This window comes from Brassica rapa, chromosome A02, assembly GCF_000309985.2.
Source record: "Brassica rapa cultivar Chiifu-401-42 chromosome A02, CAAS_Brap_v3.01, whole genome shotgun sequence".
Lineage (NCBI taxonomy): Eukaryota > Viridiplantae > Streptophyta > Magnoliopsida > Brassicales > Brassicaceae > Brassica > Brassica rapa.
In genome coordinates this window covers 16,179,049-16,199,094 of record NC_024796.2, presented here as the reverse complement: position 1 = coordinate 16,199,094, position 20,046 = coordinate 16,179,049, and the positions used below count along the sequence as shown (strand labels likewise).

The 20,046-nt window shown below is 35.2% G+C and overlaps 1 protein-coding gene and 1 pseudogene across 2 annotated transcripts; one reads left to right on the top strand and one right to left on the bottom strand.

Annotated features, from left to right (window-relative positions):
• Nucleotides 1-3,234: 3,234 nt before the first annotated feature.
• LOC103853341 (soluble inorganic pyrophosphatase 1) lies at nucleotides 3,235-5,185 on the bottom strand. 2 transcript variants are annotated; one of them, XM_009130268.3, is made up of 9 exons: nucleotides 5,062-5,185; nucleotides 4,671-4,800; nucleotides 4,524-4,552; nucleotides 4,363-4,428; nucleotides 4,180-4,287; nucleotides 4,015-4,080; nucleotides 3,790-3,910; nucleotides 3,609-3,690; nucleotides 3,235-3,507 (listed from the first exon to the last, which is right to left on the bottom strand). In XM_009130268.3, the coding sequence occupies exons 2-9, from the start codon at nucleotides 4,798-4,800 to the stop codon at nucleotides 3,465-3,467; spliced, it is 645 nt and encodes a 214-aa protein (XP_009128516.1). In that variant the 5' UTR covers nucleotides 5,062-5,185; the 3' UTR covers nucleotides 3,235-3,464. The 2 variants fall into 2 exon arrangements, with proteins under 2 accessions (XP_009128516.1, XP_033141575.1); XM_033285684.1 differs by lacking the exon at nucleotides 5,062-5,185 and adding an exon at nucleotides 4,959-5,027.
• On the top strand, nucleotides 5,145-11,486 carry LOC117131964 (annotated as a pseudogene).
• The last annotated feature ends 8,560 nt before the right edge of the window (nucleotides 11,487-20,046 follow it).

The following is a 20,046-nucleotide window of genomic DNA, read 5'->3' as shown; positions in this document are numbered from 1 at the left end:
TTTGAACCTTCTTTTATAGGTTGTCCTTGGTCGAAAATTATTTAGGTCCTTACATATCCTGAAATATGCAAACACCCCAACCCCCCCCCCCCCCCCCGGCGTAAAACCCAGGCCCATGAGCCAGAAATCTTTGAGGCAGAAGAAGAAAGCCGACTTCCTGCTCTGAAGCAAGAGGAATGGTTTCATGGATTAATTATCCCCAACAATTAACAACTAAGGGGGCAGATTTTTTTAATCTCGATTAGGGTCTTTGATAGACACATAATAGCCCTGGTGTCCATTGGTTTTTGGTTTTTGATTTGAATTTATTTTGTTATTTCGTAAAACCTAATCAACGAAATAAACAAATGAACATAAAAACTTTGACTTTTAATTTTCAGTCATTAAAAGCATCAGCTTTTGTGTAGACGCCTTAATACACCAAGTTGTGTTTGATTTTCTTTTTAAATCCCAAATTTTGTTGACAGAGCAAAATTAGACATACCGTTAAGTAAGCTAACCGAACTTAAGAACACAGTTAATTAGTTGTTTGAAACCATGGTTAAACTAAAAATGTCGTTTTGTAAGCTTTATTTTGAACAAGAGAAAATAATCATAAAAAGCCTAACTTGTAAAATTTTAGCCATTAAAAGCACCAACTTTCATTTAGATAGTTTAAAGCACCAAGTTGTGTTTGTCTTTCATTTTTAATCTTGAACTTATGTTGACCGAGACAAATTAGAAACATTGTAAAGTGATTAACAAAACATAAAACAAGTTTAGTTAGTCTTTAACAACTACGGTTAAGCAATTTTTCTGTTTTACTCTCATTTTAAATCTTGAACTTGTTTTGATTGAGCCGAATTGGACACACTATTAATTAGATTAACATAACTTAAAATAGATTTAATTAGTCATTAATAAGTATTAAGAAAGTTTTCCCTGATCAAATAATGTTTATATAATTAATTAATTATACATTAATTTATAAAACATATGTGTAAAAATAATGTTTCGATAACCAAAATTTATATAGTTAATTATAAGTAATTTAAAAAAATATCATCATAAAATCATTTTGATATCAGGCAAGACAAGGTATGATAAGTCTAATGTCTTGCTAAAATAGAGACGGAAGAAAACAAACAAAACACTAGGAAACAATAAATGTACATATTGTATAATTTAAAGTATATTTAATTACTTATATAAATATTATTTGATCAATGTATAATTAGGTTTTTTTTTTGGAAAATGAAAACCTATTCTATTACTCAAACTTGAGGTTGTCTTGATAACCAGACCGGAATAGAACAACCAATAAAATAAAGATCTCTATAGAAAGACCTCGCATTCCTATCTGAAGAGCTTGAAATATGATTTTGCGCTCGTGGAATATGAATGATCTTGAAGTCTAGAAAGCAGATTTCTAAAGTCTCTATCCTCTCTAATTCTTTTTGCAAAGCTTGGCCAAGCATGAGACTCCTTAATCATGGCGATCAGATCTTTGCAATCCGTTCCAAAGCTCTCACATATTTAATGCTGGAGCATACCATCACCTATCGTAGTGCTTCCACTTCTGAATACTAGAGTATAATTAGTTAACCATTGAATAAATTAAAGTAAAAATAGTTTACTTAAGGACATGTTTAATTTGGCTTAATCAACAAAATTTTGAAATTTATACTATTAAAGCAGGATCATATTGTTTTTTTTACCTTAACATGTCCTTTTTACCTTAACATGCCTTTTTCTTTACTAACATTACATGTTTCATTAAGGGCAATCAAGTAATATTAATAACACATCTATATTGGGTAATTTTTTTCGGATTCAATCCACATCAGATCTCTTTTGGGCCATTTGGGCCGATTAAGAAATCATATCTAATTCTCACTTTTTTTTTCTTTGGGCCATTGAGTCCAAGTTTAAATAATTTTTTTTTCAAATAATTCTTAATTTTTTTTAAAAATATAATTTAATCATTCATAAAAAAAATTGAATTTTTTCATTGAAAAGTATAAATCTTTATTAAAAGTATATAATTTTTTTTATTAAAATATTTACCACATAATAAAATTAATTTATCAGAGTTATACCAACTTAATTCATTAAAGAAATAAAGTTTAATTTTTTAAACATAAATAGTCATTTAAAATAAAATACGATAAATAAAGATAAAAAGTTTAAGTATTTTATAAAATAAACACAAATATATGAAAATATGACATTTACTAAATATTTGTCAATTAAAAAAATAAAAAATAAATCCGCGCTTTGAAAGCGCGGGTCAAAATCTAGTTTAAATTATAAGTCAAACATAATTTGGTGTTTTAAGTTGTCCATGCAAAATTAATGCTTGAAATAGCCAAAAAGTTTTTTTTAAAACAATTATATATGTCCATTTTCCCGATGAAATCTACGTTAGTTCTGATCCAAACTGAAATCAACCAACCAAAACCTATATGATTAAACCAACACGGAACATTTTTCTGTCAAAGAAAACACATCAAATATTTTTTGATAAGATTCTTGAGAATGATATAAATAGCGAAAAATATCATTAGTACGAAAGGATAAATTATCAAATCTCACATAAAATATTAAATCCATTTTTTAATTAAAAAAATTCCAAAAAATTAAAAAATTGATAATTATAGTTACAAAACAAAGTACTTTAATTACTACTAAGGTTAAAATATATATAGATTGCATTGAAATTCTAAAATGATATTATTTATGTTACAAGATATAAATATTAAATAATCTAAAAAACAATGATAAATCAAATTATATTTGCTATCCATTATCTTTGAGATGGAAAGTTTAGGCTAAACGTTCGCCACCTTTTCAGCTTTCAGAAAAAAAAAAACGTTCACTACATCACAGCTATATTTAAGCTATGACAATGGATGAGTCGGGTGTATCAATGTGTTTCCTAATGAGATTTTAAGCTTTTCTAGTTGTATTTGCGCTTTCAGATAAATAAAAAGGTGTAGATGATAAATGTTGACAACACACTCCGGAGTTACTTAGAGGAAAGTTATGTACTAACTGTGTTATTGTACTGGGCCTCGACCTGTTCGGGTGGGCGGCAGATCCGACTATCTGCTACACTAAAGTTTCCCACTACCTGACAATTTCTTCTGATTCTACAAATCTGTTTAGAATTTGGTTTAAGAAGAAATGAAATAGAATCGGGACTATACTAAAGTGATCGCGATCATTCATTTTTATAAATAAAAAAAGATCTGGTTTTGTTGGAACGAAATCGAAACTTTAAAGGGATAAAAAAGATCCAATACAAATAAGAGAAAAAAAAAACTCAATTGGGATTAATCTTCAGACAAAAGATCCCCAGAAGAAAACAACAACAAAGAAGCTTTAAAGACAAAATATCAGAACAGTTTCATGAACACTGCTTTATTCAAATTTCAAATATCAGACAAATTCTTGCTTTTTTGTTGGCAGGAATAGTCCTTTTCTTATCTTCTCAGGGTGTGAAGAATGTACTCAGCGTAAAGGTCCCTAGATGATTTCAAAAACAAATTTGGTCAAAACATATATAATTTTAACAAAAGGATAATATAAAATAAGAAAACATCGAAGGAAATAATAAGAAACGTTACATTGAGTACTGTATAGCTTCAACAGCAGGACCATTCGGTAGAAAATCATTTACAGCAACTTCCTTGTTTTCATTCTTCTTGTCTGTAAGATTTTCGGTTAAAGATTACACAGAAAAAAAGCAATGGTTATTTCCTAACGAGAAGAAACTAAAGATTGTATATATTAAAATATTAAGGATACAATCTTCAAAGAATCGCCGGATTTCAGTAAGACGATGAGGAGGAAGTTCTTTGATGTCAGTGTAATGCTTATACTCAGGATCATCAACACATACCGCAATGATCTTGTCATCTTTTTCGCCCTTTTTTACAAAACAAAAAAATACTCAAGAGTTACTCAGATTGCCTACACAAATTATAACCAAAAGGATCCTAACATTTTATAAAACAGAGATATGGATGTTACCTGATCAATCATGGGCATTAATCCAATAGCTCGGGCGCGCAGAAAACAACCTGGAAGTACAGGCTCCTGCATGCACAGAATCAATCAATCTCACTAAGAATATATTGATCCATATGGTTTATTTATTTTTGTGTGTGTGTTTGTGCTGAAGATAAGACTTAAAACCTGCATGATGACTAGCACATCCAACGGATCATTGTCTTCGCATAATGTGCGGGGAATAAAACCGTAGTTATGAGGATACACAACCGATGAATAAAGGATCCGATCAACCTGAGAGGACAAATCAAATTGTTACCAGATCATCATCTCCTTTTTACTCCAGGTTTTGTCTTCTTTTTCTTTTACCTTGATTAGTCCTGTCTTTTTGTCAAGTTCATATTTGACCTTGCTACCTTTTGAGATCTCAACAACCTGATTTCATTCAAAAACCATAAATGATTCATTTCAGATTATCTTTTGTGATCTTACCATCAATGGATTATCACATCATCAAGCATAAGACTTACCACATTGAAAATCACTGGAGCTCCAGGTCCTGCAGACAATTTTCATTTTCCCAAAAAATAATTTATAGTTAAAAAGACAGACAGGCTCAAAACACAATATGTTTATATATTTTTTTCTTAATCAAAAGGTAATTAGTGATTTATTACCGATTTCAAGATCATGCCATGGATGAGCAGCAACCGATCTCTTAGATAAAGATGAGAGGATCCTCTCGTTTAAACGTGGAGTTGGCTTCTGAAGCTTCCCAGACTGATTCTCTTTGACCTCTTCACTCATCTAATCAATAGCATTTCAAGAACACAAATCAAGATTCTGTGACTCGAGTTCTTTGAGTTCACCGCTAAATTAGGTCATGATCCTTAACCAGTGATGATGTATATGACTCAAAGATCTAACGTCAAAATCAAGATTCTACTACGATTAATCAACAAAACCTTATCACATTTTGCTATCCATCAACCATCGTCAACCTAAAGCATTAACGATCGAAAAGAACCAATAAAGTTTGAGATCTAAGAAGCAAACAAAAAGTCGCACCTTGGAATCGTTTAAAGAACAGAACAATCTTGCGGAAAGTAAGAAGAAAGAACAGTAAAGCGCGTGATCATCAACTGCGAGCCATGATGTTTATTTATAGAAAACGAGAAAACGGGTTAAATTCTAAATCAATTGTAATTGAAGTTATTAACAAGTCTAGATTAGTTAATCACCGTTCGATCTCTCTAATCATGGAGGGCCCACCGTAAAACACTAATCTCAGTGTCTGAACAATTCTCCAGCATACACGTGGCTCTCTCGCTTCAACTATATAAACTTAGTAAGAAAAACTAGAAAAAATATTTTATTTTTGTTACTGTGGCTATCAACATAATTTCGCCAGGAGAAGCTAGCTGTCGAGATGCAATCAGAGCGGCATTCGCGGAGCTTTTCTCGATGGTTATATTCGTTTTCGCTGGTCAAAGCTTCGGTATGTCTTATGGAAAGCTAACCGGCCACACCTTCTGGTCTAGTGGCTGCACTTTTGTCTCATGCATTTGCATTGTTCGTGGCGGTTTCTGTAAGAACAAACGTTTCAGGCGGTCATGTTAATCCTGCGGTTACATTTGGAGCTTTCATTGATGGAAGCATAACGTTGTGAAGAGCTATCCTTTGCTGGATTGCTCAATTACTCGGAGTAGTAGTGGCTTACTTATTGCTCAAGGTAAGTATTGATGGGATGGAGATAACAGCTTTTTCGTTCTCTTATGGAGTCACACCGTGGACGTAGTCGTATTCGAGATTGTTATAACGTTTGGGTTGGTTTACACGGTCTACGTTACAGCCGTGGACCCCAAGAAAGGTGACATTGGAATAACAAGTCCTTTAGCGATTGGACAAATCGCTAGAGCTAATGTTCTCGTTTGGTCGACCGTGGTCCATTTTGTAAGTGCAAGATGACATTACAATAGTACTGCAGAAAGTAAACTAAGAGACAAAACAACTATAAGCAACACTTAGGCTTTATTAGAAAACTTGTTAAACAATTTATTACAAAGCCTTGTTTATTCAGCTTTACACTTCTAGCGTTAATACCCTAACACACGCTACTGAAGGATTTCTAATCTACCCAAACCTGTCTCTCTTCAATCAAGTACTTCGGCAACTGCTTCAGCACGATCCAAAAACACTTCCAAGAGCTTATCTCTCTTCATAAGATCAGCCTCTGTGTCTCTGTCTCACTACAGACGAACTATAGCTATCTTATATTATTCTCCACGTTTTTGAAATCCTAGTCTCCAATGCAACATGGATATGAACATTTTCCATAACATTAAGTGCAACTTTTCTTTTCTTGTAATGCACTTATTTCTCTTCATTTAAGTCATAAACTTGCTCTCAAGTTATTTCTCTTTTCATATCTCCAATATAGTCTCTTTCTCTCCAAGTCTACACAACTCCAGCTCAACACCTTGAATCCACATAGTCTTCACCACTCAACACGACGTGTGCTTCAGCAACAACGCCAGCGACTAATTAAGGACGGACATCTTACATCTTCAATCTCTCTGATAGACCATGGATTTGACCCACTTTTACCCATAGTTTATAAGTGTTTTAACTCCTTATTATTATATTATAAAGTCAATTTTGTATATTTATAGGATCATGAGTGATTTGGAGAAAAGTGATGATTTGGAGTATTTTGGAGATATTTGGAGTAAGCACCCGAGATGACTATCGAGCACGACCATCGGTCGACATTGAAGAGGAATAATCGATCGATGTTCAAATCGTGACATCGATCGACAGCGAAGTGCGCAGAAAGCCCGTTTGGTCTCAGCCGACTTAGAGCCCAAGTCTTCACCTATTTACAAGATTACCCTTGACGAGTTTTAACCTAATTATATAAGCTTTGCCAACATGTTAGAGGCAAAGTGTGCTTTCCTATTTTACTGATTTCACAGCAAAGGTTTTCCAGGATTTTTAATAGATTAAAGAGAAGATCCAAAGAGATTTGTAATTGGAACTCCATTGATATCTATCTATAATGCAGTTTTTATACCTTAATGTTGTTATGAATTGCTTAGCCATGTCTGAGTAGTTTCCTTTGTTAGATTTAGGGTTTAAATAGGTTATGAGGGATTAGCCCCAACTATAGATTTCTAAGTTGTGATATTCATCTTTAGGATTGTCATTAATGCTTGTTTCTAGATTAGTTACCCATAACTTGCCCTAGGAGTTGTAGACATAAGCGATAGCTTGCATCTCACCATGAATCCGTCCTAACTGAGCTAAGATTGCTAGAGTAAGGCGAGAGCTAATCTAGGAATCTTAGTGATCATATTCAATCCGTGCATTAACGCTTGACCAAAAGCGTCGATCGATATTCCAATCGAATAATCGGTCGACGTTTCAACAAGTGTATTGATCGATATTCCTATAGAATAATCGATCAACACTGGTCAATAGACAACCTAGAAAGCGAAAGCCTAATGGTTTGTTATTAAGTGTTGAGCTCTATAATATCATGCATACAACTTATTAGACATCTGTAGGATTATAATCCTGACTACCTGAATAAAAGCCCTAATTCTAGCTACTTTCATCTAAGTACCAAAACCCCAATCAATCAATCGAGCAATTACTTTGCTCACAAACCTGCTATTTACATTTAAACATAAAATCAATCTAGCTTAACCAATATGATTAGATTTATTAGGTTCCCTAGCTCCCTATGAATTCAATCCCGAAGTACTACAACTGAACCTCTTATTTGAGAGAGTAATTTACTCCTTAGGGTAATTTGAGTGAGATCAAATTTGACGCTGTTGCCGGAGAGATTTGATCGCCTTATAGATTTAGTCTGGTTTAGTCTAGGTTACCTCTTAAGATACGCTGTGAAGACGTAGTTGATGTCGCCGTTGGTGGAGACGTAGTCATTAGTGTCACCAGTCCTGTCTACGTCGGAGAATCCATGAAGTGGCGCTTAGTTTTGTTTGCAAAGAAAAATGCCATGACTTAGTGTACCTAATAGTTATCGGAGAAGACGCTTGACAGCGATCTAGTGGTCTGTTGTAGGCTGATGCATGAACTGAGAAAGTCTATTAACTTCGTAAGAGATGTTAAAGAGAGATATCAGAGGATCCCGACGATCTGTCTGTACACGCTAGGGTTGGGAGCTTTGAACCAGAGTGAAATGTGAGTTTCGGTGAGGAGACCATCGGCGTAGAGACTGGTTTAGCATGGAGCATTCTTGTTTTCGTGAGAAGATCAGTGACATATTTAAGCTTCATCAGATGCATTCCTTAAGTCGTTCGAATCGCTTCTATACCGAGGAAAGAGGTCAAATCACTCGTATCTGTTATCGAGAATTTACGAGCCAAGGTATCGAGCACGCTTTCCACAAGTGTTTTTGAAGTACATATGACGAGTATATCGTCAACGTAGACCAGACGATAGACAAAGTCCTTGCCGTTCTTCAGGATGAACAATGACGTGTCAGACAAGGAGTTATGAAATCCAGTAGAAACAAAATTTTTTTGTTGTTCTGAATACCAAGCTCTGAGTGCTTGTTTGAGGCCATACAATGCTTTTTGTAGGCGGCATACTTTGGTGGGATTATCATTATGAACAACACCCAGAGGTTGATGAATGAAGACTTCTTCTTTCAGATCTCCTTGAAAAAATGCAGTATTGACGTCAATTTGTTTCACTGGCCAAGGATTGTTGACTGCTAGACCCAATACAATCCTGATCGTCATTGGTTTGGTAACGGGACTGAATGTATCTGTGAAATCCATTCCTTGTTACTGATGATAATCCTTCACCACAAGACGCGTTTTGTAGCAATCAATACTACCATCAGGACGATACTTTATTGTAAAAATCCAGTGACATCTGACAACATTCATACTTTCACACACAGTCTCCAGATCCCAAGTATGATTTTTGACTTGCCAATTAAACTCTGCAAGCATGGTTGCTCTTTTAAGGATGTTTCATAAGTTGTAGGTATCCAGTGGCGATCGTCTTGCAGTGTAGCCATGTGATTGTACTTGCTGACCGGTTTGAAAATGTTGTTGCTAGATCACGTTATCATGGAGTGGCTCGGAGGTTGTGCTTGAGGCAAGACAGTTGTTGCAGTATTTTCTGGAGTTGGAGAAGCTGGTTGGTTTTTTTGGTGCGTAACCTTTGTATTTGTCACAGTGTTTGTATTAACAGTTGCCTCATTGTGCGGTGTTGTTGTTGCATGCTCATCCGTTGGTGAAGACTCAGAGCTCGTGGCCAGGCTGTTCCCAACTAACGGGAGCGGCTGTACGATTAATGGTGTCGGGTGTATGTTTGTGTGTGGTTAATAGGTTGAGGTTTGGTGTGAGGTTTCAGTTGGTGGTGGTGGAGATGGTTGGTTTAGATGATGGTAGGGGAAGGTTATCTCATTAAACCTGACATGGCATGATGTAAACACGGTTTTAATTTGGATCGAGGCATAGATATGTACTTTGCAACAAAGAGTAGCCGACAAATATGCACGGGATCGACCCGTTTTCAAGCTTGTTGAGAGCATATGGCGGTTGACAAGGATAGGAAAGGAAGCCAAAGGTTCTCAGCTTTCTGTAGTTGGGAATGGTTTGGAATAGCTTCTGGTAAGTTGATTGGATTGTGAGGACTAGAGTGGTGAGTCGATTAAAGGGAAGACGGCGGTGGTGAAGGCTTGCGGCCAGAATTTCAAAGGCATATTTGCAGTGGATAACAATGACAAGACGGTTTTGACAATGTGCCGATGTTTTCGTTCATATAGGGCGTTGTGTTTTGGTGTATGAGGTGGAGTTGTGAGATGGGATATGCTATTGGTTGTCAGGTATGATCGCAGAGCGAGCCAAGCCCCCGACCTTAGACCCTTCACCTGAAAATGAGCAGGAAAGAATTCAACAAACACCTTATTAGCATTGCATAAATGGTATACATAGATCAAATTCTTGTTGACAGCAGAAGCACACAAGACATTATCAATTTTGCGAGTTTTAGATAATATTGGGATAGACATAAACCCATATGTGTTATCGACATTGTGGACTCGTCTGCCACTACGACTTCCTCTTCACCATGGTATGGTTGATGGAGTGCTAGATTGTTAAGGTCAGACATGAGATGGTGGGTAGCACCACTATCTAGGAGCCAGGAAGTCATGTTGTAAGAAGATGCTGCAACATAGTTGGCTCGTGGTTGCCATGGTAAAGAGGCGGGTGCGTACTGATGCTGAGTCGCGTGTTGTTCACCTGATGTTTGGAGCTGAGTGCATCGTCGTGCACTATGGCCAAAGATGCCAAATATTTGACATCGGCCTTGGTACCCGCATGGAGTTTTGGACTGCAAGTTCTGACTCGATGGCAAGTTGAATTGCTGTTGTTACCAAGTCTGAATCCCTCGATATCCTCCTCGGCATGAGTTATGCGACTTGTTGTTTGATCCTCTGTAGTTGGTGTCGTGTGCAGTGATGAGAGCAGTCTGAACCATAGTGATTGCAGATTGGAGTTTGGATTCTTGATTAATCCGCTTCTCGTGGAGCTCGGCAAGTGATGGTGCTGTATCTTTGCTCTCAAGCTGGTCCACCATTGTTTTGTACTCTTCAGGGAGGCAAGCGAGTGCTTTATCAACTTGATCTTCATGATCCATTGGTTTCCCTAAGATCGCAAGTTGATCAAACCTTATAGTAAGGCTTTGCAAAAACTCATTGATTGACTTGGTGCCTTTAGAACATTTATCAATTTCCTGTTTCACCTGCTTGATATGACCTCATCTAGGTTTTGCGTAGGTCGATGTGAGGGTTGTCTAGATCTCCTAGATCTCCGTTAATGTAGTCGTCGCCGATAGGATTGATTGGATCGACGTCGTGATTGCGCCAAAGAGGCCGCTGTAAATCAAATTGTCTTGGCGTTTCCATAGGTTGAACGCCAGATTAGGAACCACACCTGCATCAATGGTGATGGTTGATGGTGGAACAATGGTAGATCCGTCGATGTAGCGGGCGAGATCATAGCCATCAAGTAAAGTGTGTACTTGACAGTTCCACATGAGAAAATTTGAGGATGCGAGTTTAGTCACATTTGTCATATTCGCACTGAGTAACGTTGGTATTGTTGAAACCAGAACTGACTCATTGGTGAAGGCTGGTGTTTAAGAAGAGCTCGACATTGTGTTTCAATCAAGAAGAAGAAGAATTTTTTAGAAAAAATTTGGATAACGTCTAATTTTAGGTTGACGCTGCTTTGATTTCCCATATAAGATAATACTAGAGATTGACCCGCACGCCCGTGCGGGTGTTAATTTTTACGGTTTTATAAATTATTTGTTATTTTATCATTAGTGTTATATATTTAAGATGTGTCGTCGTATAACTAATTGTATTCAAAATATTTGGATTGAATCGGGTAATAAGATTATTTTTGGTACAAATATACACTCTTTTCAGATACATTGGTTAATTAAATATTTTTCTATTTCTACACATCAAAATCAAAATCATTCAGACCCGAGAGGATCCAACTCAAGCATCATACATAAATTTATAATATCCAAGTGGCGCCTAATTTAAAAATCCAAAAAAATTAATCCCGAAAGAAACAACTTGTACCTCAATGAGTATCCGAATGTCCATACTTAACTGATTTTGCAAATAGATTAAAAAGGAAACTCTTTCTATATATTTGGCAAAAATAAGAAAAATAGAAAGAATTTTTTATTTAATAAAATAGTTATATGAAGTGAAACATTAAGTGATAATAAATGTAATACTTTTTAATTATTTTGATTTAAATTATTATCTTGTTCATATAAACTATGCCTTTGAATTATGTGTTTTGCTATGTAATTTTTCACCAATTGGAACTAAGACAAAAGAAAGTTTTAGTAAAACATATTAAACCAAACTATTAACCATATGCAAAACTCGGTTATCTTACATTTTTATTTTTTTTATAATTGCACAAAGTTAATATTGATTAACTAATAAATAAAAATCTACATTATTACTTTTACGGTAAATATAATTAATGATGTGATATATTGTTAAAGTAATATAATTAATGAAATTACTAAAATAAAACTATACTTATATTTTTATACATTAATATTTGTTTTTCATAATTAGTGTTTTATATTTTATATATGTCGTAATATAACTAATTGTATTCAAAAGATCCGGATCGAATCAGATAATATGGTTATTTTTGGTACAAATATCCAAACCCGTTTCAAATACATTGGTTATTTAGATATTTTAGGATCATATACATCAGAACCAAACTCATCCAGACTCAAAAGAATTCAACTCAAAACCTACACATAAATTTATAATATTCAAGGAGTGAGTAATTTTAAAACAAAATAAAACGATACCCGAAAGGAACGACTCGTACCTAAGTGGATATTTAGTGTTCATGCCTAACTGATTTTATAAACTAATATAAATGATATTTTTTATGTGTTTTGCTAAATTAAGTGAAACTGAAAGAGTTTTTTTTATTTAGTAAGCAATTATATTGAGTGAAAAATTAAGTGACAATGAATGTAATTCATTTTTATTATTTTGATTTAAGTTATGATTTTATTCACTAAACATGTTTTTGAATTATGTTTTTGGCTACGTAATTTTCCACTGATTGAAAAAAAAAATGTTATAGTAAAACAAATTAAAACAAACGCTTAACCTTATGCAAAACTCAGTTATTTTGCTTTTTTGATTTTATAATTGACACAAAACTAATATTGATTAACTACTAAATAAAATCTACACTATTATTATTATGGTAATATAATTAATGATGTGAAATATTGTTAAGGCAATATAATTAATATGAGTGAAATATGGAAATACAATTAATGTAGTACTGCTATCTTCGTTTCCAAACAATTTTCAGTTATAGTACTATTCATGTTTCCAAACATTACTAAAGTGTACTTCAGTTTTAATAATATAGATGCTAAGATTATCTTTATTAACACAGCAGTAGTGTATTTATTATACATTGTACAAACTAGGGTATATATTGTGTTCTCTAGTATTTACACATTGGTCCTTATGAATATCTATGTTCACTTATATAATATTACTTAGAGCTTACAAAATATTTTAATTATTACAAAAATCGATATGCGTTCATGAGCTTTCAAAATTTTATCAATTATTTTATTTTAAGCAACTTTTTACTGATCATCTATTTTTTTTATTATATTTTAGAAAATCAACATATATCGAATTATTATAAATATTACAAAATATATTTACAAATCTAAGATGAAAAACTGAACTAATGCGATAAATAAAACCAATCCGATTTGGCTTAATAAGAATAAAAAATAGTATACTTCAATTCAAAGGAATATATATCACTCAATATACCATAAAATGTATATCTGGACTAATCAAGTTTCTTATATCTAAAATCAAAGTTAAAATAAAAACATATGATTTATAGTAATGTTTTATTTATTTTTATACATATAAATTACGGGAAGCTTCAAAACATATTAACAAATAAAACAAAATATTGACTAATTGTTACAGTTTATTTCTTTTGTGAAACATATATGCATGAGATTTCAAAATATTCTCGTTATATTTATTTAAGTATTTTTTAATCGATCTAACACTTTACTTTACTTTTCTATTTGATTTTCAAAATATATATATAATGTTTACATAATTTTAATGATATATATTTATATATCTAAGAGAAAAAACAGTTTAAATGCAAATAACAAAACTAATCAAAATTTTAATTTATATAGAACAAAAAAATATTAACCACTATTGAGAGAGTTTGATGTTAATTATTCTCCAGTGTGGTTATATTGTGAGTTCAAGTAATTTTTTTTTTTTTTTACAACAAATGGCTAAGAAACTAGGAAGGTTCTTGGTCCGAGAGCCACTTCGGGGGAACAAAATCAACATAAACCATAGCAGATGGCGAAGTCCTAGCATCGCGTGCCAGTTTGTCCGCCAGAGTATTTTGCGCTGTCGGTATATGCTGGATAGTAAAGTTAAGAAATGATTCCTTACATCGCAGACAGATATGAAATTCTGAGAATCATAAACATTTATTAAATATTTAATGAAAAATACTTTTTTCATAATTCTAGTTTGTAACTTATGTAAAGCAGAGTAGGATCTGGAGATAGTTTTAACGAGATATATATCAAAAGGACTTTATATGCCACTTTGCTCTAGGGATTGGACGGATCCATAATTTTAGTATCTAGATCAGTGCCTTCCGGATTTCCGGGTTTCATATATCTATTTAGATATTATATTATCTGCAAGTTTTGGATCTGTAAAAAAATACTAAAATTCGAAATATGTACAAAATTTTATACAAATTTTATAATATATATGATTATAAAAATTAAATATAATAATATAAGACTAAATTTTATGCATAAATATTAATATATCAACTATAATTATTAATAAAATTTACTATTTAATATTTAAAAAAAAATCTTGATCTGAATCGAGATGTCCGGACTTAAAAATCAAGATATCAAGATCAAGATAAGACATATCCGATATTTTACTATCCAGATTTTTATCCGGGCACTCGAGATATTCTGTTATCTGAACGGATCCGGAGCGGATCTCGGATCTGATATGGATCCAGAATAATAAGTTCCAACAGTAATTTACAGGTCTATGTTTACATATAAATTTTTTACAAAAATTATGGAGACGAATGCTAATGTTTAACTAAACTGTGCTCAGAGACCCAACCCTGGTTTTACCACCTCTTCTGTATTTAAGTAATTAATAAACAAATTATTGAAAAATTTCCCAATGTTTTTAATTAAATTAATTTGCACGTTTACGTATTATGTCACGTAAGATATCATGTACAATGAATGTTATTGGAGGGCATATTCGTGAGATTATGCTACCATGGTGATAATAAATCAATTACATGTGACCCGCCATTATAAATACTACCGTGATCTGTGATATATATATACCTTTTTTTTTTGTAACTTGCGATCTGTGAGATATGTTATGGATAATGAGTGGTGGGTTCGTCCATGCACGTTCTAAAGTCTATTCGCGTTTATGAACGGAATTTCGGTGTCCGGGGTTTTCCTCTAAAACGCGTTTGCACGTTCAACCAAGTGCGATCGATGACAAGATTAAGGTACCCCGATACCAGTTTATGTATTATATAGGGGTGTTCAATCCGGATATCGGTTCGGTTTCGGTTCGGTTTTTCTCGGTTTTTGGTATTTCGGTTAGTAAAATATAACTACCATTCTAAATCCATATTTACTTCGGTTCGGTTCGGTTTATATACCGTCGGTTTTCGGTTTATTCGGTTTTATACCAAAAAAACATAATTATTTTGTTTGATATCATATTATATGAATTTTAGAGTCATATTGTCAACACAGTAATTTATTAAAAATATATTACATGTTCAAATAAATGAACAAAAAAGTAAAAATACTCCTACCATAAAATAAAATAATCAAATTTATAACTAAAATCAAAGCTTAAAATTTTGAAAATAAAAATATGAAACAAAATAGAAACATGAAATAAAAGTTTTTCCACTCTTTCATATTTAGTGTTCATTAAAGTCATGCTTTTTCAATTAAAAATTTTCCATTAATTATTGTCCATCAAATTTATAATCTTCATATTAATTTAGTGAAGACTAAAATAAATCAAAAAGATCAAAAAAAGACTTAGAAAATAAGATGTCTGAATTGCGATGTATTGTTATTTAATTATAGTTCAAGTGTTTTACAAATTATGGTTTTTTATTACTATAAAATTATGGTAATAGTTATTAACACAAATTTAACTTATGTAACAAATAGATTTTCATGTATTGGTATAAAATAAATATATATTTACATGTTTCTACTTTTAATCGGTTTTGTTCGGTTTATTCGGTTTAATCGGTTACATACCAAACCATATCCAAATCCTACGGTTTTTATAAAATTATATCCATTCGGTTTATATGGTATATACCAAAACCAAACCATATTGTCTATTTCGATTTGGTTCGGTTTGGTACGGTTCGGTTTTACCATATTGAACAGCCCTAGTATTATATAATCTATAAAATGTCAATAATTTATTTTTTATTCCGCCTTTAAAACTCTTCTTTCCAAAATGTACTTATTTAAAAACAAAATAATATATGATTCTTATATCCAAAATAATACTATATTATTAAAATTGAAAAGTAAATTTCCTAGCCATTATGTGTAAAGTGAATTAATTTTTTTTTTATGTGTTATCAGTTATCACCACAGTTACTTTCAAGAAAATAACGACATGGTTTAGTGAAAATTTTGACATGGCTTTCATCATATTATGACACGTAAAATTTTAATGATACTTCGTTTTAGGTATTTGTAAAATAAGATAATAGCTAAATTTGGTTTAATGATAATATTTTGGGTAAGATTCCTAAAACAATAGCTAAACTGGGTTACGTACCAAAATTTTAAATAAAAATAAATTATTGCTAATATACTGAAATTAGTTCTATCAACCTAAAACTTTAAACCTAGTTGAGTTGCAGCTCAATAATAAAAGATGAAAAAGACACGAAAAAGGTTTTGATTCGATTTCGGACTGAACCTTATGAAGGGTTGCTTACATACCCTTTCGAAGATCAAGCCGAACGTAGTTCGATTGAAATAGTAGAACAAGAGAAACATAACATATCGAGAATAATGCTTAAAATTTCTAAGTGTAGAGAGTTTTAAGAGTAAAAAGAATTGTCTCCTTGTGCCTCCAACTTCGACATCCTTATATATTCTCCAAGAGGCAGTTTGCTCTTTCCTTTTCTGCCCTCGGCCGAGTTTATCGCTTCGCAGAAATTTTCCATTATTTTTTTGATCTTCATGATTATCTTCGGAAACTTCACATTTATCCTCCAAACTTGACATTTATCTTCTCCTGCAAAAAAGAGATAAATCGTCATAACGATTCAGGCTGATTTCGCATAAGATCACAAGTGGGTTGTTTGCCGCGTTTTGGACCCTTTCGGGCCGTTCTCGAACATAAGCGATTTTCACGATTTAATGGAAAGAGCATTTTCGAAACGACGTAGATTCCGAAGAACATCTGAACTTCTCGTATAGCGTAGGCAGTTCGAGGTGTTTAGTTTACCGTTGCCGTTTTATACGAGAAATTTGAATTTCCTTCGAGAAAACGAGTTCCTTGCAGGTTCCAACCTGTAAAGTTCCAATGGTGACTCCAATCGAGACGAAACAAGAGTCAGTTTTATCTGATCACAGAAGAGGGAGTTACGAGAATGGGATGAAGGCAGCATGTTCGGTCCAACTCGGCAAATGGGCGAGTTGGACGTCTTCGGTCGGTCAAACTCGCCCATTTGCCGAGTTGGATGGGTTCGTTTGGTTCAACTCGCCAAATGGGCGATTTGGACGGTGTGATCGGTCAGTCTTTAATAAAACGGGCTTAACCTCTGCTACAGGATTCTGATTGACCTCAGACCAGTGGCATTGGAAAGCTAACTCAAAGCTTTATCTTGTGTCAAAAGATGGGCTCAATCAAACCGTGGGAAGGTCTTCATCCATAGCTAAACATCTAGCGCGTCTGTGCAGTTATGCACCTCAAAAGGTCCGAACGAACGAGTTGGACTGCTTGTTTGGTTCTTTGATCCATTTCTCTGGAGTCTTTTGCTTAGGAACTTTTTTCAAGAGTGTGTCGAGAAAACTTTTGTACAGAAACGTAAATTTTAGACATTGATTCCATCGTGACCGATTTTGATCTCAACAATTATTTCTATGCAGGAGACATGTCAGGAAGTGTGGCCAACGATCCTTTTAAGGCCTACCAGGAAGCGACGAAGGTGATGTCCCTGAAGAAGAGGTCTAGCAGTAGGACCGTTTCTGGGGATGAAGTGAAGATCACCGGTAGCCGGCGTACGCGGTGGTGAAGCAGGAGCCGTCCTCGTCTCTTTAGGGAAAGAAGCCCAAAAGCGGTGGTATGACGACTCGGTCTGTGCAGCAGTCAACTGATATTGCTCGCTCTACAGGGAGTTTGGCTACGGCATTGTCTAACTTGAACCTGAAGGTGTTCTCCCAAGATGGGACTGTCCTTCCTATAGAGGATCCCACGGAGGTGGTACAGGTTCTTCAAGGCGGGCTTCTTCGGGTAAGTTTATCATATTTCTGCATTCTCCTTTACTCCTGCAGTTTGATTGAGGTCTATGTTCTGCGTAGACCGTTTCTCAGATTTAGCATCATAGGGAGCGATTTTCCACCGATGGTTTGTCGGTTCTTAAAGAGGATATCGCGGACCTGAAGGGCCAAGTGTCCAAACGACCTCCGGGTCCCTAAACGATCTACGGGTCCTAAATACGACCTCAGGGTCTAGAGGAACTTTCGGTTTCCCAAACGACCTCCGGGTCCTAAATACGACTTCATGGTCTAGAGGAACCTCCGGTTTCCTAAACGACCTCCGGGTTCCCAAACGACCTCCGGGTCCCTAAACGACCCCTAGGTCCTGAATACGACCTCAGGGTCTAGAGGAACCTCCGGGTTCCCAAACAATCTCAGGGTCCTTACTCAACCTCCAGGTTCTAAATGCGACGTCCGGGTTCTAAATGCGTTCTCCGGGTCTAGGGCAGCCTCTAGACTCCAGAAATGACCTTTGGGTCCCAACAACATCTCTGGATTCTGAAGCAATATCACGGTTCTATTTGATCCCATAATTCGTCTATTGAATTTCCGGGTCCATAAGAGAGATCTGCTATCTCTTGGGAAAAATTCATGAGTACCCTATCTATGGAAGGTGGAATGTGAAGCATCCCTATACTCCGGGTTCACGAGTCTAACACATATGGTTTCGTCTTTAAGTCTTTTCAAAGGGTAGCTGGACGACGCAAAGGAAGACACTGCTCCAAAAAGCCTACCTAGGAATCAATAGGAGTCTACCCGGCGAAGACGACTTCGAGTCGAAAGGATATACGAGAAGGTCCCCTTGAAGGTCCACACAACCAGCAGATTCCTTGACGACAATCCATCCAGCCTCCGGGTTCCTGTACGAAAATCTATACAACCTCCAGTTTAAGAAGAATCATTCCTCGAACCTATGCGTTTCAGAAGAATGTACCTCTCAACCTTCAGATTTTGGGAGAGCATGCCCAGGATCCCCCGGATTCCATGAGAGCACAACGCAAGGTTATCCCATAATTGATTGTGGCTTACCGCCGGGGGCAGATTGAAGTACTACATAGTTGAAAGTGGCCAAGAATCAATGGCAGAGTTCAACTAGTAATCCACCTTCCTTAGTCGGCGTGGAAATTACTGCTCGCCTCAAACAAAAACTCCAAGAGATCTACTCCGGCACCAAGAATCAACTAGGTTATCTCCAGGCATCAAGACAAACATGCTGAACGTCCCACCTACCAAAAGTCAAGGTACAATCCTGAGACGAGGCAAGAAGCTACAACTACAACATCAACACCTCAAAGAGCATCAAGTATGCTAAACGCAACAAGGAGACCGGCATGGAGACCCTCCCGAAAGTCCATTACAACCTTTACAAGCTCGAGAGGCACAAGCAAGGCCAGTAGAATCAAGCATGAGGATCTTCAGTTTCGGCCTCCGGGTCTTATTCAACCTCTTCGTCCTCCTGATCCTTAGCCTCGCCAAGATTCTCCCTCTCAGAATTCCTGGGTACTGACCCATACACTCCTCCACACGATTCGTGGAACTAGAGAGCCATGCCTGAGCTGAGGCCGAGTATAGCTACAGAACCGCACAAGCACCTGGGGTATGATCAGAAGCATCACCCTTTATGCCGACGTTCCCGGCTTCTCCATCAAACTTTCGGCCAACCCCGGCCTATCCTCACCATGGGGGCAACGTCTCATCTTTATAAAGCAGAAGAAGAAAGTCTTACAAGTCATCCGAATCAAAGGTCATACATCTCCAACCAGGATGCAAATCCTTTTACACCGAGCGCAAGTGCATCTAAGAACGACTGGCAAGGCAGCGTGATACTACGGTGCAACT

Coding starts and splice junctions, on each gene's coding strand:
- LOC103853341 (XM_009130268.3), bottom strand. CDS start 4,800: ATGAGTGAAGAGGTCAAAGAGAATCAGTCTGGGAAGCTTCAGAAGCCA. Junction 4,553..4,670: donor ATGGCATGATCTTGAAATCG/GTAATAAATCAC, acceptor AATTGTCTGCAG/GACCTGGAGCTCCAGTGATT. Junction 3,911..4,014: donor TAATGCCCATGATTGATCAG/GTAACATCCATA, acceptor TTTGTAAAAAAG/GGCGAAAAAGATGACAAGAT.